Source organism: Anopheles nili, chromosome 3, assembly GCF_943737925.1.
Source record: "Anopheles nili chromosome 3, idAnoNiliSN_F5_01, whole genome shotgun sequence".
Classification (NCBI taxonomy): Eukaryota; Metazoa; Arthropoda; class Insecta; order Diptera; family Culicidae; genus Anopheles; species Anopheles nili.
Genome location: NC_071292.1, coordinates 40,102,336 through 40,121,915, shown reverse-complemented (window position 1 = coordinate 40,121,915; position 19,580 = coordinate 40,102,336). Strand labels below are relative to the sequence as shown.

The 19,580-nt window shown below is 41.5% G+C and overlaps 2 protein-coding genes across 2 annotated transcripts; both read left to right on the top strand.

Annotated features, from left to right (window-relative positions):
- The first annotated feature begins 6,135 nt into the window (after positions 1-6,135).
- LOC128724303 (intraflagellar transport protein 74 homolog) lies at positions 6,136-8,298 on the top strand. The gene is made up of 5 exons (XM_053818033.1): positions 6,136-6,293; positions 6,360-6,477; positions 6,573-7,548; positions 7,616-8,136; positions 8,194-8,298. The coding sequence occupies exons 1-5, from the start codon at positions 6,136-6,138 to the stop codon at positions 8,296-8,298; spliced, it is 1,878 nt and encodes a 625-aa protein (XP_053674008.1).
- A 2,640-nt stretch (positions 8,299-10,938) lies between these two features.
- LOC128725125 (host cell factor) lies at positions 10,939-18,952 on the top strand. Its single transcript, XM_053818846.1, has 9 exons — positions 10,939-11,238; positions 12,361-13,065; positions 13,167-13,318; positions 13,776-14,112; positions 14,194-16,847; positions 16,935-17,209; positions 17,328-17,976; positions 18,061-18,676; positions 18,762-18,952. The coding sequence occupies exons 1-9, from the start codon at positions 11,025-11,027 to the stop codon at positions 18,950-18,952; spliced, it is 5,793 nt and encodes a 1,930-aa protein (XP_053674821.1). The 5' UTR covers positions 10,939-11,024.
- Positions 18,953-19,580: the final 628 nt, after the last annotated feature.

Genomic DNA, 19,580 nt, shown 5'->3' with positions numbered 1-19,580 from the left:
TTACGCCCACTTGCTGCGACCTCAAGAAGAGGTGAATTTTGGTATTTATTACTTTATCGGTTTCACCTCCGATCTATTATTCTTTTAGCTGCACACGCAGGTCTTGTCGCGCTGGTGCAGGTGTTGATCCGGAAAGCAATAAGGGAGTGTTTTGTAACAAGTCACTAGCGCACTTTTCTAGCTGATTATTTATATTTTCTGCTTGTAACACCGGAAAATCCCTTTACAACAACAAACACTCACACAATCACACACACACACACACACACACACACACACACACACAAAGTGTACACTTTATTGCAACAGCCACAGCATCAACATCGGCATACTTCGATGCGAGATTATACAATACAGACTGCAAACAAATTCACTTTCTCGCCGCTAAACATTCGCACCAGGCCGAATGAAGATGGGTGTAATAATCGAAGCATGCAAGATATGGCCGCAGTGAGAACCGACCGTTGAAGTCATTCGAGTCTGCGCACACTTGCGCGTTCGCCTTTCTCTTATGTATAAAAGGCACGCTTCTTCACTCCCACGTTGCTCTTACCGACTACCTAATGGTCGATTTTCGATGACGTAACTGCTGCTGTGTCGTTAGTCGACCATGCACGCGCTAAATCGAGAAAAAAAAACGTAATTTTCACTATTTTTGATGAGCATACAGCTTGCCTCTAAAAAGATGCTAAGTATAATCACCAAAATGTCACCGATTGTGGTAGAAATCAAAATCGCACACTGCACGGAAATTACGCAAGGACAGTAGCTAGTAGCAAGCATCGAAAATCATGCGTACGAGACATGTCTAAAAATTTTATAACCACCTAGCCGTATAAGCAAAACCAAACGAGCACTCTGGAATACTAACGCAACCGAACTAACACCGATCCTCAAAACGATCGGATTTGGTGAAATGGGTACGGTTCGTTGTATTTTAATTCGTCCCAATCCACCAGAGTCCGGTTGCTATGATACCCTTGGGCGGCGGCGATGGTAACAGCTTCCTGTTGTTTTTGTTAACATTCCACTAATACTGATATTTCTGATCTCTCCCTCTCTTTGTTTCACTGCTCTTTTTTTGCGCACAAACATGATTGGGGGATCTTCTCCCGCGAGCAGCTCTTCTCTACTACACTATCATCATTCGCTTGGTTAAACAATAGCTAACCGGAGGCTTCTTACATGATTATGATAATGAGCTTCAGGATGTTTGCTTGAGGGGAATCAAAAACGGATCAATGATACGTTTCATCATCATTTTTGGAATAAGTCCGCCACAAAAAGTTCATATCAGCCATGTTTCCTCTAGCCTTATTTCACATGCGCACGATTTCAAACACTTATTTCTTGAAATTTCACCTACACATTTTCCCACCACACAAGTCTTCTAACATGATGCTAGCCTTTTGTCAGTAAGTAAGGCGTACAACGAAATCGCGAACCAATTATCTTTTCCAGTAAACACAATTTTCATGTCGCTTAAAATTTCCTTTCTACTTTTGTTTGAATTTTTCTTTTACTTTTCATCTGCCACTTTATCCTACGGTATCCTTTTTGAATGTGACGCCGACACGAACGTTGGCAGCAAATTGAGCACAATATTCATATGTTTTAAGTTCTAAAATAAGAATATGTCGTGGTGTTTGTCACCACGGATTGGACGCCAAACACCAGCCGCCGCTTAGCGAACGGCGCACTAGCAAAGGTCTTTCACGCTCAAAACACTCACCAACGCGTCGTCGTAGAGCTCGACGCTTGGATACATGCCCTCGCCCTCTGTGGCATTAGTTTCCCCCTCTATGTTCCAACTGTTCACCGATGTGCAGAACGTGTCGCTCTCCCTCGCACATCACAGCAAGCGGTGCAGGGAGCATTGCGTAAACCGGTTTTCACTAGCCGCTTTTTTTGATGTCGCCACCCTGATTCTACAGCGCAACGTCCTGCTGCTGCTGCTCCTGCTATTGTCCCAGCGGCTAGCGAATGGCTCTTTTCCCTTTTTATTTGTGGTCGTCGACGCCGTGCTACAGACTTCCGTCCGAATTGCAACGGTCTCGCCTCCACACCGCGAGAATTAGATTCGTAGCACCTACCGACATCGATCTTCTTGCCTTCTTCACTTCGCAACGAAGCCGTTGGGGCACGATTTGCTGCTGGACCTGACAAACACACCCTCACGAGCAAGGCACAAACGTTATATTCGAGTTTCCGCAGCTGCCGGTGCAATCACCTTTGGAAATGCAGCAACGAGGCATTCACGGCGGACGACACTCGGTTACTAACAATTATGCGGACAGTATGGAAAAACGAGCGTCCCGCCCAGGAGACGGGATCAGGTTGTCGATACCAAAATCGTGCAGGATGTGGTCGCGGGAACTACGCTTTATAGATTAAGTGTTATCATGTCGCAGCACATTCTGGGGTGACCTTTTAGCTTAATTAAGAAACTCCCTTCAGGCCATGCTTTGGCACATAGGTTTGAAAATGCGCTGGTCACACCTCTAATTGGGAGAAAGCAAGAGCCTTCTTTTCTGGGTGTATATTAGAGAGGTTACGTTTTTTTCTGGCATGAAGTAACATTCCTGCTACATTCATCGCAGTATTGTTATCTAGCCATTGATATTACGAATCAAACACACCATATAATCACACAAGATAAAAGCGCTTTGGCGTTCTGTGTCTTATTGTGCTACCACAGACGGGTGTCAAGAAAACACGAGGTACTATAATTTCTTACTTTAAACTAAAACCAAAAAAGGAAATTTGTCCAGCATCTGCAAGCTTACATCGACAAAAACTGTGAAGCGCATAGCAATCATTAACCAAGGCACATCCTTAATAGAATAGATATATTGTAGTAAAAGTGTCCGGTTTGTCTGCAGTTTGCTTACGGACGATGTGTTACACAAAACGAATATAATATGCACAAAATAAAGTAATGAAATTGATTCTACAAAGAAAAGCTTATCTTTTAGAATCACAAATTGTGAATTTTTAATACGTTAAATTTTCATACTAATGATCAAAAAACAAAGCATTCACCGTGTTTAAATTTTTGTTGTTGTTTCATTTCAATGGGTAATGTATTTATATTTTAAGTTTATTATAAATCATGTTGAGACCTATTTTGTGCTAGAAAAATAAGAAAGCGCCTCATTCTGATCGAAAGCAATATTCAACAACAAAACGTTTTCTTTAGGCCATCATCTTCTTGCTATTAGTTGAGTGCCTAAGGGGTGATCAATAGCTAATACAAAACATCTGCTTACCATTTGTTCATAATCGTTCACACAGCTAGTATATGATATACCCCATGTTTTTAAAATATTGTATGCCACCTAATGTTTTGGCTTATTTTTTCCATTTTTCCATTAAAATACTGTTACTGGCAATAGATTGAAAAACATTATCTTATTCAGCAATACTTGCTGTCGATGTAGAGAAAGTAGAAGTTTTGTACAAAATCATCCCATTTGAAAACTAAACATTTTTACAGAAACATAGTTTAGAAGTAACCGCAAAAACAACTTACACAATTCTTTTAATACATATATTCATTTTTCTTGCTAAATTTTTGACCTCAATCGTGAACATATCTTGTCATGGATCGTAGGCAAACTCCTGCTGGAGCACATCATACAAGAAATTCCAGCAACTGGAGGTCTTGAATAAACTAATGGTTTCTAAAAATAACTCCGCTTACAGATGTTTACCACGCGGATTTGCTTCGCATGTGGGATATTCAAGGTTGATGACGCGGAAAAAAGGAACGAGCACCAAAAGACAAAAGAAGCTTCTCAGCGATAGAGCAGTACGTGTAGAATATAGATTTCAGGATAGGTCGTGAACCTCGATAGAAAAAATGAAGAGTTCAACAGTATCTAAAGTAGAATGAAAATTTAAGGACTAGCCAAAGTTCGCTCCCAGTACCGTCTACGCTACAGTGCTACATCACGTTGCGTGTTTTATGGGACCATATTTAATTATTGCAGATGTAAGCTAATTATGATCGTAATCGAAGAGTTTAGGTTTTAAAGACAAATGACGAGTAGCCAACTAACGAGTCCTATCATTATAAATTATCAGCGTATGAAAATCACTAACTATCTTAATGTTTTCCTGTACCAACTTTCTTGCACAATAGACTTAATACGGCATTCTTGTAAAGTTACGGTATTAAACAAATTTAATTAGGTAACACACAAAACAAAGCAAGCCTGCTGGAATAATGCTTAATTGGCTTGTAGTTCTCGAAGCAATATACGGTTATTCTGCAACAAATAGGCAAATATTATATACTCACTGTACCAAGGTCTGCAAAAAAAAACATTTAAAGCTGTATCATAAACGCACACTAGCTAAGTAGGCAGAATTTAACATAGCCGTTTTTCACCCCAAGGATCACACAAAATTCTGGTTGTCGTCTACAGTCGAAAACCAAAAAAAAAGGAATACCAGCATCCATCCCGTCCTGCTTGCAATGGATCACTTTCACTTCATCACAGCTCTGCGATCGAAGATTACCTTCCCGTTAGAGTTAGGCTTTAACTGTGGACGGTGTACGAACAAAGAAAACAAAAGCCAACTCTGCGGGAAGCTGTTACCAGAGAAAGATACACAATGAAGTTATTCAAGTTTATTCACATGTCGAATCTTAGCGCGTGGTTTTACAATGTTTGCAAGTCATTTTTTTGTCATACTGAATATATCAACTAAACACGTCTAACTATTAATTCACACCTACCGGTCACAGTTCGTTAATTATTAGCCAAACATCACTGGCATTAATGCAAAAGGGTTGGCACCACTAATGAAAGCGTCACAGAAAAGCGCTCAAACGGTGAAATATTGTGTAATATCAAACGAAACAACTAAAAATTGCGCCCATTGGTTTCAAATATATGATCTTTTACACATTTGAAAGTAGGCTCATACATATTGTCCTTCGTCCCTTCCACCATGGGTTAGCATGAATGACGAACTATTTCGACAGCACAGAATGCACTAACGAACTAATTATACTACCATAACAACCAGCAAACGACCTAACGAGTCAGAGACTGTACCGGCTTTGTTTCTTTTTTTCTGTCTGGCATTTCTTTTATTTCAGTTCCGGCACAATAAGGTGCAACCTATTCGCATTTACGCCGTTTAAGACATTTTGCATAAACAATTCTCGAAAAAAGTTGCTTGAATAAAGACAAGAGAAAAACTACATAATCCACAAACACTACACAAATGGAAAACTACACAATTACACTGGATGAGCACAGTTTCGCTTTTTGGAGGCAAGAAATTTCAAACCTTCGTTTCCCCTGTTGTCGCACAATATGAAGCGTCAGTTGGTTTTCTTGCGCTTCTTCTTCGCCCAAGACGAGATTGTACCGACCTGTCTCTTAGCATTTAATGTTGTTTTGTTAGTTGTTTAATATTGCATTTGATGGTTATTCCAATTAAATTAGCGTGAATTACTATTTGCTTTAAACAAGAAATAATATACTCAATGCTGTGGTCTTCTCACTTCTTTTAAATTCATAAACTGAGATTGTTGCACATTCCAGTTACAATTTTGTTTTGAATGTTTGGCTGTTTGACATTTACTATGGCATACATTTCATTTTTACTGTTTATATCATACTGTGCGAGTGTTCGATGTGTAATGAACATTGACTGAGAAGCAAGAACCCCAAAATTTTTGGGTGATTTATGTGTGAAATCATGTCCGATATGTTCTTTAAACAAAATGTTTGTACGTGCTTTACTTTAGTTGAAATGCAATATTACACTTAAATTCCTCAATGGAAAAAATACAACTTACTTGTTAAATATCAATAGCAAACGAAAAAATAAAATGCTTAAAATTGATTAAAGGATACATGATTAAGATTCAGATATGATGATTTTTAAGAAAACTAAAGTTATGGGAATCTTCACCAGTGTTAAAATGTTACAATTACGATCTAGCCCAAATAAACGTTTTAACCTGTACTTGTCACTATCGTGTGGTGTTGTACGCAACCAAGGCAACCGTCGTTTGATAAAGGTGTAAAACAAACCACAACCCGCGCTGTAAATTTGATATTACATAGAAATAACACTACGCCATACAGTTTTTGATATTTTTCAATCGCATTCATGGAAGATATCAATAATAACTCGGCACGATCTCATTCGGATCGACCTGCATCACGACGTGGACTGGGTCCTAGCAATAATTATTTTTCCACCATTAGTTCAGGAAATTCTACAACACCTAGTCCAGCTGCAATTCTCAGACCAGGGACAGCTATGAAGTAAGCAAGTTTACCGCCAATAAATATGTTTTTCTATTTGTCAATCGAACTTCTTATATTTCAAAGACCTCCATCTGCATTGCGTTCTGGAACTGCTAGCCGTCTATTGGCAAATAATGTTGGCGTCGCTGTGACATCTTCTACTTCTCAGCGAATTGGTACGGCCTTGGGAAATGCCGGAAATGTATGTTGCTGTTAACTGTATTTATACAAAAATTTTCAGAATTTTAAACTGTTAACTATTGTTTTACATTATTTGAACTATTACATAATTATTAGAGAATGGCTGAAAGACCAATTACACAACATGGGATAAGTGGTCTTGCAACTTCAAACGGACGCCTCGGAACTGCTGCTAATGGTAATCGTCAGATCAAAGATAAACGTTACTGGCATGCGATATTGCAAAGTAAAATTCAAGAAATTACTCAAGAAACAAACAAGCTTTTGAAAGAGAAGAAATTTCTCGATCGTGAACGCTCCGCACGAAAACTGTACGAGAAGCGCGTGAAGGAAGCTGCAAAAGAGTTGACTAGTTTACAATCTACCCTAACTTCTATGAATCTGGCATTGGACAACTGCAGTTCGGGAATGACAAGACAGCATATTTTAAATGAAACGGTTGCACTACGAGAACGTAACGAGCATATTCAAGAGCAATTGGAGCTTGTTTTCAAGCAACGTCAACTAAAGGACAACGAAAATCGTGAACTTGAACTAGAAACTGAAAAGGAAAAAAGTAAAGTAACCGAAATGATCAATTCACTCCCCGAAGAAGAGCAGCGTAAGTACCGTGAGTACCGATTATTGTCAGAAAATCTTCGCAAACAAAACACTGTGTACCACAGTCAGATAAGTGAGATGGAAAAACAAAAAGAACGGCTCAATGCAATGATAATAATTTCTCAAAGCAGATCAGAAGCACACCGTTTAAAGTCCAAAATAAAAGAGCTGATGGCCAAGAAAAACGCTCTTCGCGAAGAAGAGAACAACCGTCTTTCTCCGGCGCAAGAACGAGAAAAATTGATCAACGATGTACGCTCAAATAACCAGGCACTGGCAAGCATAGGTAAGCAGATGAAGATTGTCGAAGAACAGCTTAACGAAAAAAAGGAATCGTTACAACAAATTGAACAAGACCTCGAAGAGGGTAACTCGGAACGACATGTTAAGTATAAAGAGTTGAAGAAGCGTGATGAAGTGATGTCGGTGTTCATGGACAGTTTCAAAACCAATATGGATCAGGAAAAACAAAGTAGGATCTTGTAGATATAAAACGTCAATACATTTTAATTGATATAATTCTACAATTTGAATTTTAGATATAGATACGTTGAAAAATCAAATCACATATGCAATCGAACAAATTACTCTTCAAGGAATCAAGATGAAGGGACTTGGAGAAGACACATACGACGGAACAGGATTTACATCTAAAAACGATCTTAACTCTCATTCTGGGCTGATGAAGGAGTACAAAAAGCTTGGTATACAGCTTAAGCAGCTTCAAATACTTGAGAAAAGAACATTGCACCAGGTTAACGCCCTTCGTCAAGAGGAAACAGAAGCACTTCAAAATATTCAAAAATATGCCAATTTAGAAATACCCCGTGCGGAGGCAATAGTCAAAATGAACGATCTTAGCTCTGTGCTTCAAGAATTGGAAGACAAAAAACGTGTCACAGAAAATGTTGTAGAGGAAGCACGCAACAGGAATAACGAAATTAAAATTAACCTCAAAAGCAACGAAACGTATCGGCAAATATCCCATCTCGAAGATAAACTAGTTGATTTATTGAAGGAAAACAAAACATTGCAAGAAGTGGTTAACCAAATGCAACAGGTAAGCAATTTGTGTGCATTTGCAAACATTATAAAGTAAAATCTGTTGTTATTACAGGATAACGACTACTCTACTACGCGGTCTGAAGTGAATGAGTTGGTAAATGAGTGTAATAAATTGTTGAATGGTGAAATAGAAAACTCTGCACCGCAGCAGCATTAGAATGAGAGTGGTAAAAATCAAATAAAACTCTAACAAGTCGTTTGCACACTCATTTAGATTAAAATATGATAATGATGAAATAAAATATCTACTAGAGTCTTGCATGCTAGCTGCAGATAATTTACTGGTCTCCAGTTTTTTGTACCTAAGTTTTGATTTTGAGGAATAAGTGTATAGAAAGACCTACGTCAGTACTTCACACATTTCCTTTGTTTTCTTAAGATATAAAATATGTAAGATACAAATTCTTACATAAGATACAAAATCTTACATTCTTATGCTGGTTACCATACCTGTTAAAGGGAGGAATTAAATAAAATCTGCTTTACCCTAAGTCTTCAAAACAAAGGTGTTAAAATGTAAAACTAATATGTGTAATAATGTGTTAGGAAAACGTTAAACAAATTCTTGTAAAAAATATACTTAGGGCTACTACTCAAAGTTTAGTATAAACAATTCGATTGCACTCTGGCAAAGACTATTACAACTTCAAACTTTATATTTAAAGGAAAACGCGCAATCGGATTGGTTACAGCTCACGCCACACATGGTTGAATTTAATATCATTAATAAATATAGAGATTTATGAACGTGCAAGCAATTTTTCCAGTTACATATACTTGAGTAACGAACAATATTAATCGATATTTACACAATATTTTCATAAAATTGATTTTAACAAAATTTTAGAAAATTTTAAAATCCCATTAATGTATGTAACATAAAATATTGGAAAAATATCATCATTAATTTGTTCTGGAATTAGAGGATCGTTCATATTAATTCCCATCCCTATTTCATTTCGCCGGCTTTTTGCTCCTTCGGCTGTCAAAATAAATTTTCGCTCTAAGCTTTGCTCCGACTTTCGGTATAGCCTGTCCGAGTAGCGAAAATTTGTTTGCGGGTCTGACAGCCATCGCCATGTTCGCCATGTTGGATCTGAAGTCTGACCGAGGAAAAGTCTAAAAAAAAGCCTTTGAGGACGCCGTTGTTTATTTTTTGTGCTCTTAGTTCGTTTCTCCGGCTAAGTGTTATTGTAAGTTGCGAATTAAAGCACCGATTCATTGCAGTTGTTAGTTGGTGAAAAGATTGTGGCGGTGAGCTGTACTGCGAAGAAATATCTTGGCGGTATCTAGCAAGTGAGTGAGATTCGTTCAACTGCTCGGTCCTGCTATAGATTTTTTTAGTTGGGTATATTTGGCTAATACGGTAAAGCGGATGTGCAAAAGAGATGGAAGAAGGGAATACAGGGCCCATCGTAGAATGATACGTTTTATTTCAATTCAAACCATTACGATTTGGATTTCGTCGACTACAGGCTGAAAGGATTTGTAGTTATAATTACAAAGCGAGTTTCTAATAGAAATTTTCATTTTTTGGGCAATATGTGTTGATGTTTGCCTTCTCTCTTGATCGGTAACGAAGTGTTACCTTGATGGAGCGTGAGGGAGATATAAGACAAAGATGCGAATAGCTTCAACCGTGCGCAAGAGCGAGAAGCGTTATTTTGCATTCACTCTGTTTTTAGAAGGAAACAGAGCATACTTGCAGTATTCCCGCTTGTCTTGTCCACCATGTACGGGCGAGCTTTACTGCGACTAATTGTATAACAGTCAAATGATTTGTCTCCGTCAAACTTTTGTGTTTGATTATTTTTTTCTATCGGAATGCTAACAGAAAAACTGCTTCAAAAATCTTAATCACACTTTAAATATTTGCATATAAATTACTCTATGTTATTTTTGAGTCGATTTTGCACACATAAGCGCTGCGTAGAAATTATAAATTATGTGCTATGAAAAATTATAACATAACAAATTTACATTCTAATTATTAGTTTCCATTTGTTGCACGAAAAAATGTTGTCTTAAAATACTTAAATGCGATTCTAAATTATACGTTTGTTAATGTTATAAATTGTTTTCCCAACAGCATCTTACGAATATTGTATTTTACTTTACACATGCATTGGTAAAATGTGCATTTTGTTGAACCAACCTCTGGAATATTTAAATAAGTACTGTAAAAAAATTGGAATGCATTTTCGTCGTAATAATTTTTATTTGACTGTATTCGCGATGTTTCTTAACTATTGGATGTCTCATTCTTCTGTACGATCAAGCCTGTTTTATCGTGTTTGCATCGATTCATAGCGATATTTGTCTCATTCCGATTGTTTCTGTTTCGTGTTGTGATGCTCTTTTCAGATCACTTGCTAGGAAAGAGCGAATAGGAACCATCTCGCATTTCGTGCAGCCGCCATCATGTAGAGACACGAAGTTGACAGTAGCGCTCGCTCCGTGTGTGAAAGTGTGACCTTCTCTTTCTGGTTTGGTTGAAACGTCTCTGTCTACTCGACGTTTCGAGTAGCCAAAACAGTTGCGATAAAAGAGAAGCCAAACCGGGGAGAAACAAAACCCCAGCATGTCGAAAGTTTCACAAAAAAACTTGGTGGTAGTAATACAAAATTTGCTGTGTCGTAATTAACAGGAAGGAGGAAGCGAGACTTTAGAATATTGGACTGTAAATCGTGAAAAGCGCGCGCAAGTGTTATTGCGGTTGCTTTCAAACATTACATCTTGGTGAAGCGTATCCAATGTGTTGTTGGCGGTATCAGTGACACGGTCTCGTGGAGAGCGGTGTGAGTTTTTACCGTTGGCATTCGGTTCAATAGTGAAACAGATATAAAAGATCTACGTTAAAGAATCGTAGACATTTCAATCATCATGACGGCCAACTCAGATGCGACGAGCACTGAACTCGCCCCGGCATCGCCGACTAAACACAACGCAATACTAGGATGGAAACGCGTAACAAATCCAAGCGGTCCACAGCCGAGACCCCGTCATGGTCACCGGTCGGTAAATATTAAGGAACTGATGGTAGTTTTCGGCGGTGGAAATGAAGGAATCGTTGATGAACTTCACGTCTACAACACGGGTAAGATTAGCTCGCAAAACTAACTTAAACTGTGCTGTTCCTGGTTTGGTAATTAGGAATATGTTATTAGTTGCACCGAAATAGATGCTAACCTTTGGGGATTTGTTTTCAAACAATCTTTTCATATACTAAAAAGCATTATCCCTATTGAGATGCTTCTCTCTGTTAGATATGAAAAAGAGAGCCGAAACATATGAAGTTGGAGAAGTAAGAGATCGCTGCTGTCCGCAAAAGCAAACAAAACGTTCGCAAGATTTCGTGCTTGTGTAGTTGTAGGTCCACGACGCTGTTCGTTTGACCAGGATGCGTAAGAGTGGAAATTGTCATGAAAATGTACTAAACGCACATTCATACGAAAAATAGGGTAGAAGACAATTCTAGCATTTCTGCTTGATGGCGGCCATGTTGAAAAATACTTCATTTGCTGTGTGCGAGTTGATGCTTTCATGAATGATGTATTCTCCCTTTCGCCCTGCAAGAAAACGCTATAGAACGATAAGCGTTCGAATGAGATGGAATGTTGGATTGTAGAAAGAGAAAAAGGAGGTTATGCGCACGAACGTGATCTGCATCGATACGTATGCGCGCGTACCTTTCAAAATTTGACATAATACCACGGCCCTTCAGAAACGGTTCATTGTTTAGTTGAAACAACAAATTTCATAGCGTTCGATTGTTGGATGTACATTTTATTTTCTAGTATCGCTTCATTTAGTAAATTTCCCCGCTAGTAAGAGTATCAGTCAGTGATAGAGAAAACAATATTTTTTGCTATTGTATTTATTCATATATTCATATTTATAATATGTTTCCTGACATTTTTATTAAATGATATTAATATATTTATTCAAATGCATGCAATAAATATCAAGTTCGCAGTGCAGTTATTTCTATGCCAATATAAACATATTCCTGTTTTCATGAATGATGATTAAAACTCAGCCTTTTATTAGCATTCGGAACGTTGTGAGTAGCATTGCTGTTAACCGTTCCTTGAGTGTTATGAATTCAAATCTCTGGTGCGAGAGCGAATGTCAATAACTGATGATAACTCTAGTAGCATTCGAAAATTGTTCTCAATTTTCCACAACGATAACTGTGTGTTTACATTTTTCTCTCCAGCCACGAACCAATGGTACGTACCAGCGACAAAAGGAGACGTTCCGCCTGGTTGTGCTGCCTACGGATTCGTCGTCGATGGTACGCGAATTTTAGTATTCGGCGGAATGGTAGAGTACGGAAAGTACTCGAATGAGTTGTATGAGCTACAAGCCACAAAATGGGAGTGGAAGAAATTGAGACCCAAACCTCCAGAATCTGGCCCTCCGCCCTGTCGTCGTTTGGGGCATAGCTTCACACTTGTTGGGGATAAAATATATTTATTTGGAGGTTTGGCGAACGAAAGCGACGATCCAAAAAATAATATCCCCAAGTATCTGAATGATCTGTACATTTTGGAAATAAAAAATAATCAACTGCAATGGGAAATACCGACGACGTTCGGTGAAAGTCCACCACCGCGCGAATCACATACAGCAGTTTCATGGTACGACAAAAAACATAAAAAGTTTTGGCTCGTAATCTATGGCGGTATGTCTGGATGTCGGCTCGGAGATCTGTGGCTGCTAGATACGGATACCATGTCCTGGACGCGTCCTCGCACAAGTGGACCGCTACCATTGCCGCGGTCTCTGCACAGTTCAACGCTAATTGGTAACAGAATGTACGTGTTTGGCGGATGGGTTCCGCTAGTGCTGGAGGACGTGAAGGTGGAAAAACACGAAAAGGAATGGAAGTGTACGAATACGCTTGCATGCTTGAATCTCGGTAAGATAGCTGTATTTTCCTATTACTTATTCTCAAGTGTGTACAATCTTGACGAAACCAAGAGCAATTTCTTTATGCATACGTTATTACATTTCTTACAGAAACAATGACTTGGGAAGAACTTGATCTGGATACTGACGAGGAGAACATGCCACGTGCTCGTGCCGGCCACTGTGCCGTCGGTATACATACCCGCCTTTACATATGGTCGGGTCGCGACGGTTACAGAAAGGCCTGGAACAACCAGGTCAGGGTGAGCTCTGTTTTCCTAATACGAGTTAGCCATTTGTGTGCATCAATAGCTTACTTTGCGTTTCTTACTCTCTATAATGCACCTACAGTGCAATTTTATAAAAAAAGTTTAATTATCAATTAACACATACAATGTTTATCTTACATTAACTAAATTTAATTAACTGCTCGCACTATTCAGGAGTTATGGTTTTATAAAAAGATATCGTTCTTAAGGATTGCACATTTTCACGATTCCTTTTCCATATTCGCCCGGACTTGTTAGGTCTGCTTTAGATTTTGAGTAATTGAAAATTGATTTTCTTGTTTCTGTTCTTGGCATTATGCGCGTCTTTTCAATCAAACTTTCTTGTTTTTTTGATGTTTACTGCAAATGACACATCGTAGAGCGAGGGCGTAAACTTTAATTGACGGACAACTTATCTTTTGTATGAATTCACTGACCCCCTACCCCTCAGGTGTGTTGTAAGGATCTTTGGTACTTGGAAGTAGAACGTCCTGCCGCTGCATCTCGCGTGCAATTGGTACGCGCATCAACGCAATCACTTGAAGTGTGCTGGCAGGCTGTACCTTCGGCTTCATATTACATCCTCGAGGTTCAGAAGATTCCACTTGCTCCACCACCACCTCCTGCTGCTGCATCACCGGCTGCTCAGAATGCCATTACACCGATTGTTGCTGCATCGGCACCCATTGGCTCGCCAGCATCCAGTGCCGGATCTATGTCTCCAGCACAATTGGCTAGCAACAGCAACATGGTCACAACCTCCGGTGATCCAATGCTTCAGCAACCAAGTAAGAGCACCCGTTGTGGGGAATGTTATCATGTCTAGGATTTTATAAATGACTTATATGCGGTTTTGCTTGGATTTTCAGTTATCAAACAGTTGCCCGGCCGAGTGTCTGGAACACCAACAGCAATTACCGTATCTGCAGCTAGTATTCAGTCGCCTGTCTTACAGAATACAGTGGTAGCCCAACCAACAATTGCAAGTCCGATTTTAAATGCCAGTGGAATGCAGTCCCCAACGAATAACACCGTCGGTATCGTATCGTCTCCGATACACACCGTAACTTCTCCTGTTCAGCGAATCGTTACTAAAGTCCAACCAACTAAGACAATGCAAACGACTCAGAAAGTGCTCACCACTGGCTCCCAGATGTTGCAACCGCAACCGGCGCAGATCATCACGTCTTCGCAAGCACAGACGATCCAAACAGCTATTGTTCAAACTTCGCAAGCACAGCTAGCGCAGCTACAGCAGCAACCGCAAACAATCCGTGTTGTGGCCACCGGTGGGACAGCAATCTCGAACGCTCAGCAGCTAACAACCGGCGCAGGCACACCGATACGAGTCCTGTCCTCTGGACAACAGTTGCGTATCGGTACGGCCAGTGCCGGTACAATGCATCAGGGTGGGCAAACCGCTGTCCTGCGTACCGCTGGCCCTGGTATTGTCTCTGGAACGCAATTGCAAACTGTTCAGCAGCGAATTGTTAGCGCTGGTTCAGGGAACACCTCTACGACGGCAACTATCGGTGGCAAGCAGATTATTCTTCAAAAACCAGTAACCATCGTTAGTGGTACGGCAGGCGGGGCCGGAACTGCATCCATCAACAATGCCACCGCCAATCAGGGTCAAATTTTGACGCTTGTTAAAACGAGCCAAGGTGTGACGATGCAAACCGTACCAAAAATGAGCGTAGTTCAGAAGACTACTGGCGTAGCGGGAACTATACATCAGCCACAGCAACAGATTATTACGTCAAATCTTATTGCTGGTGCGGGCGGCACCGTTGTGCAGCAGGCAACTGTAGGGGGAGCTGCTGCAGGAGGCCAGAAGACTACGGTCATTGGTGGAAACGTGGTCAAGTTGATGTCTACCGGAGCAGGAACGATTGGAGGAAAGCAAATATTGATGAAAAATCCCAACATTGTTCAGGTCGGCAAGGTGGGCACAAACGCGACCGGCAAACCGACATTAGTGCTCACTAACAAAGCTGGCCAAACTATACGAGGCAACCAGCAGGTGATTGTCGTGACGACACCACAAGGAATTCGAACTGTTAGTGGCACTGTCACTTCGTCAGCTAACAATTTTGTTACACTCTCATCGTCGCAAGTTATGAATACCATTTCCACCACACGAGCCACCAATATTGGTGGAGCTACAGTTTTACAGGCTACTTCAGTTCCGTCGGCCAGTGGAACTACTTCCGTCGCCGGCATCAATGCTGGTGCAGGTAATATAGTTACGGCCTCGGCAGTGGCAACGGGCGGTACGACTACCATCGGTGGACAGGCAATAAAACTGCGCACAGTGCAAGGAGGTAAACCGATTACGTTTACTATGCCTGTTGGAGGTCTACAGGCTGGAGGACAGAAGATCACCGGTACACAAATCATCAACATGCCACAAAAGCTTGTAAGCGGAAAATCTGTGACGGTGCAACTGACACCATCTGCGGGTGGTCAGAAAACGGTGACCCTTGTTCCATCGGGTGCTACCGGGGCAACGGCAACATCTGCCACGGTGACAGGACAAGTAGGCGGTCAAAAAATATTGATGCTACCTTCGAAAACTACGACTCGAATCGTCACCCAGCAACAGTACCAACAGATTCAGCTCCAACAACAGCAGATGCAAGCCGCTCAATTGCAGCAACAACTCCAACAGCAACAGCAGCAACAACAGCAAGAGCAGCAGCAGGTATCCACTGATGCTGCCTTTGCCGCGCTGGCTGCTGAAGCGGGCATGATGGAAACGGATGGTGAAGGTATCGAGCAAATGGATGGTTGCTTTGATTTGGAACAGAATGTCGATAGCGATGACGAAGACGTCGGTGACTTCCTAGACATAAATGGTTGCTGTGTGGAGGAGCACAATGAGACTGCGGAAATTGAAACCACGAGTGAAATGGAAAGCACCAGCGTCTGGCCAATGCTATTCATAGAGCAGCTTGATGGTTGTGACGATGGTGACTATACTGAGAGCGACAATGAAGATGAAATTCCCGTGCGCAAGAACTCCATTCGCTACGTAAAGCCGGGTTTGTATGGTGGAGCCATGGTGGCGCTCACGAATGACGGTGTCACTGGAGAGGAAGATAGCGATTCTCAAACTGACAACCAAGAACTTCAACAGCAACAACAAGATGGTGACGAAGCTGGTGAACAAGCTGGCGATTTGAGTAATGAAAACGTCTTGATGGAGGTAAACGATGAGCACGAAGAACGAGATGAGCTGGAAGAAGGACATTTAGATGAAGGCACAGTTGGTGGCACTTCAGAAACCGGCGCGATGCTCGTATCCGCTGACGAGGAAGAGGGAAGTTTCATCGAAGAGGGCCAAGAGCAAGACGAAATTGGCGGTGATATCGATGACAACGTTGAAGAAGAGCTCGAAGAAAACGTTAATGCTAATACCACCGGAGAGGAAGACATGGACGACGCAGAAAGACATCCCCTCGGTACTCTGTTGGATGGACAATCCATGACCGACGCTGCTGGTCAGCAGCAGCAAGAAGAGGTAAACATTTCCAAACAAAAAGGATTCGAACCTATCTTTAATCGGCTTATTGCCTGCTGGTGTTTTCCTTTTGTCGTCTATCTTTAGATGTCTTTCGGTGAGCAGGACGAAATGCATGCAACTTTACAACACCATGGCCCTGAATCTTCCGCAGACGCTGATGGAGAGGAAACGGCCGGGGAAGGAGTACCCGTAGCGGCTCTTCCACATGTACCCAAAACAACGGTCGTCAGTGCTCCGACGGCATCGGAAACCGAAGCGGCCAACATTCTCACGACAATTAAGAGTGGCGAAATATTGTCTCTACATAATGCGGAACTCTTGGCTAGCGGAAGCGCTGGAACTGACAGCGAGAACATGATGTAAGTACATTTACTCTCAAACCTACAATTAACTTATATTCTTAACATTATATTCTCTTGCAATGTGGCGTTGCGCTCACACCAATTGTTTCTTTTTCTGTTCGTGTTTGGTTTACAGTCAGCTTAGCTCGAGCGCGTCCACATTGTTGCAGTCGGCAGCAAGTGAAAATGGTCAATCAATAACGTTCAAAACGGAAGCCAGCGACAGTAACGGAGGAGGAGGCTCTGTGACAGCGGTAAATGATGGCGGCACGGTGACGTTCAGTGATGGTACCGCATTCGTGACACGTATTCAGTCACCTGCTGATCAGCCAGCAGAGGGACTAATGTCCCAAACGCACGCTTCTACCACGAGCAGTCTTGGTGTGACTAGTGCCATCGTAAAGACAGAGGACGAAAACAAAGCGTCAGCCACTACTGGTCACTTGGACGCATTGGCGGAAGCGGCAGCATCGGCAACATCCGTTTTACCGTCTGATTTGATGAATACCAATGCGCTGATGGGTGATATTCTGTCGTCTCCCACGTCTACCGTATCTCAAACGCAACAAGCGTCGTCGATGAAATTCTTGGATTCGAAACATTTTTCGCAGGTCGGTGGAACGGCCACTGCACTTCTATCGGGTGGAGATGGAAATGCTCCTGCTTCATCCGCTGGAGGTACCGTGAACAATGGCAATAATATGGCACACTCGGGCAAACAAATCGTTGGAAAAGTTGCTGTCCGAGCTAGCTCCGGTGTCAAGGCGAAAGATGACAAAGATGAGGTGAGCATGGACGAATGTTTAACTTTTAGAATATTGCATAATTTGCTAAACGTTTCTTGTTTTCCCTCCCAAAAAATATAATAGAAACTATGCAAGCCGAAAGATGAGTCGGAAATCTGGCACACGGTTGGCATTTTCAAGACAGTCAGTCACACCATATCGAACTACATCGATGCCAGCGAATGGGATAGTTCGATCGATGGTGAGCTGCTTACCGCGGATAGCGTACCCGATTTGTCCGAATTGAAGCGAATAAATCTCGAGCCCGGCTGTGCCTACCGTTTTCGAGTGGCCGCCATCAATAGCTGTGGTCGTGGAGAATGGAGTGATGCCACTCCGTTCAAGACGTGCCTGCCAGGATATCCGGGGGCACCATCTGCTATAAAGATTTCCAAGTCCCCGGATGGTGCGCATCTATCTTGGGAACCTCCGTCTTCGACCACGGGCGACATACTGGAGTACTCGGTATATTTGGCGATCAAATCACAAAACGCTGTCAAGGATAAGACGGCGACGACGTCAGCAGCTCAGCTAGCCTTCGTCCGTGTGTACTGCGGGTCCAACAATCAGTGCACTGTGGCAAACCAATCCCTACAGACAGCGCATGTCGATTTCACCTCAAAACCGGCCATAATCTTCCGCATCGCAGCCCGTAACGATAAGGGATACGGACCAGCTACCCAGGTTAGGTGGTTGCAAGGTATGTGAAGAGTCAATAGTCAATTGACACACGTTGTCAGTGTTGTTCCAAGTGTTCACTTCATGTTTGTACTTCTACAAAACAGATCCTCAGCTATCAAAGGCCTCAGCTATTGCCAGCGCAACCGGAGGAGGAGCTCAGTCTGCGATTGTGGGAAAGCGATTGAACGAAAAGGCAGTGGTTGGCGGCGGTGTAAATAAGCGAGCCAAAATCGGCCTGGCATCCACGGGAACGAATGCTGCTACAATGATGATCTCGTCCCAACATCACCATTAATCGGTGCTTACCGACGGACTGCTCGCGTAAAACTCCATGCACATCGTCTCCATGAGACTGGCATGGTCGGATAATCGGTTAACGAAAAGCAATCTTTCAACCGATAAGGTAAAATGAGCAATTGCATGCTATCAATATTTTGTCAAAAATTTTTTTAGTAGTCGAGAACAAGAGTAAAAAAAGATAGAAAGAGAGAAAGACAGAGAGATATGATCAGATAACATGGAATCGATCCCCTATATACGAGTTTACGAGAACCTTTCATTTTATGATTTAGTCAAGGTTAGATAAGAATCCCATTTCTTATTCAGTGAAGCGAATGCAGCACGCCAATGCTGGACCTAAAAAAATGGTTCAATTATATTTTTAAAATGTTGGGCATTGTCACATATTTACATGGGAGTGCTATTACACATTTCTTTTTTACAATTACAACTAAAGAAACCATCCCGATAGTAAGCGATGGATGTTTAATGTTGATTTACTATTACTTGAATTTATAACTTTCTATCACTAGTGTAAAGCATTGTTTTTCATAAAAACGAACGGAAAAACACTCGGATGTGCAGGCGATTCTTATTTTCCCGCTTTAGTGCAATTGTATCTGCGTGGGCGTTATAGGTTCGAG

Coding starts and splice junctions, on each gene's coding strand:
- LOC128725125 (XM_053818846.1), top strand. CDS start 11,025: ATGACGGCCAACTCAGATGCGACGAGCACTGAACTCGCCCCGGCATCG. Junction 13,066..13,166: donor GCTTGCATGCTTGAATCTCG/GTAAGATAGCTG, acceptor CATTTCTTACAG/AAACAATGACTTGGGAAGAA. Junction 17,210..17,327: donor ACTGACAGCGAGAACATGAT/GTAAGTACATTT, acceptor TTTGGTTTACAG/TCAGCTTAGCTCGAGCGCGT.
- LOC128724303 (XM_053818033.1), top strand. CDS start 6,136: ATGGAAGATATCAATAATAACTCGGCACGATCTCATTCGGATCGACCT. Junction 6,478..6,572: donor CCTTGGGAAATGCCGGAAAT/GTATGTTGCTGT, acceptor CATAATTATTAG/AGAATGGCTGAAAGACCAAT. Junction 8,137..8,193: donor TGGTTAACCAAATGCAACAG/GTAAGCAATTTG, acceptor TTGTTATTACAG/GATAACGACTACTCTACTAC.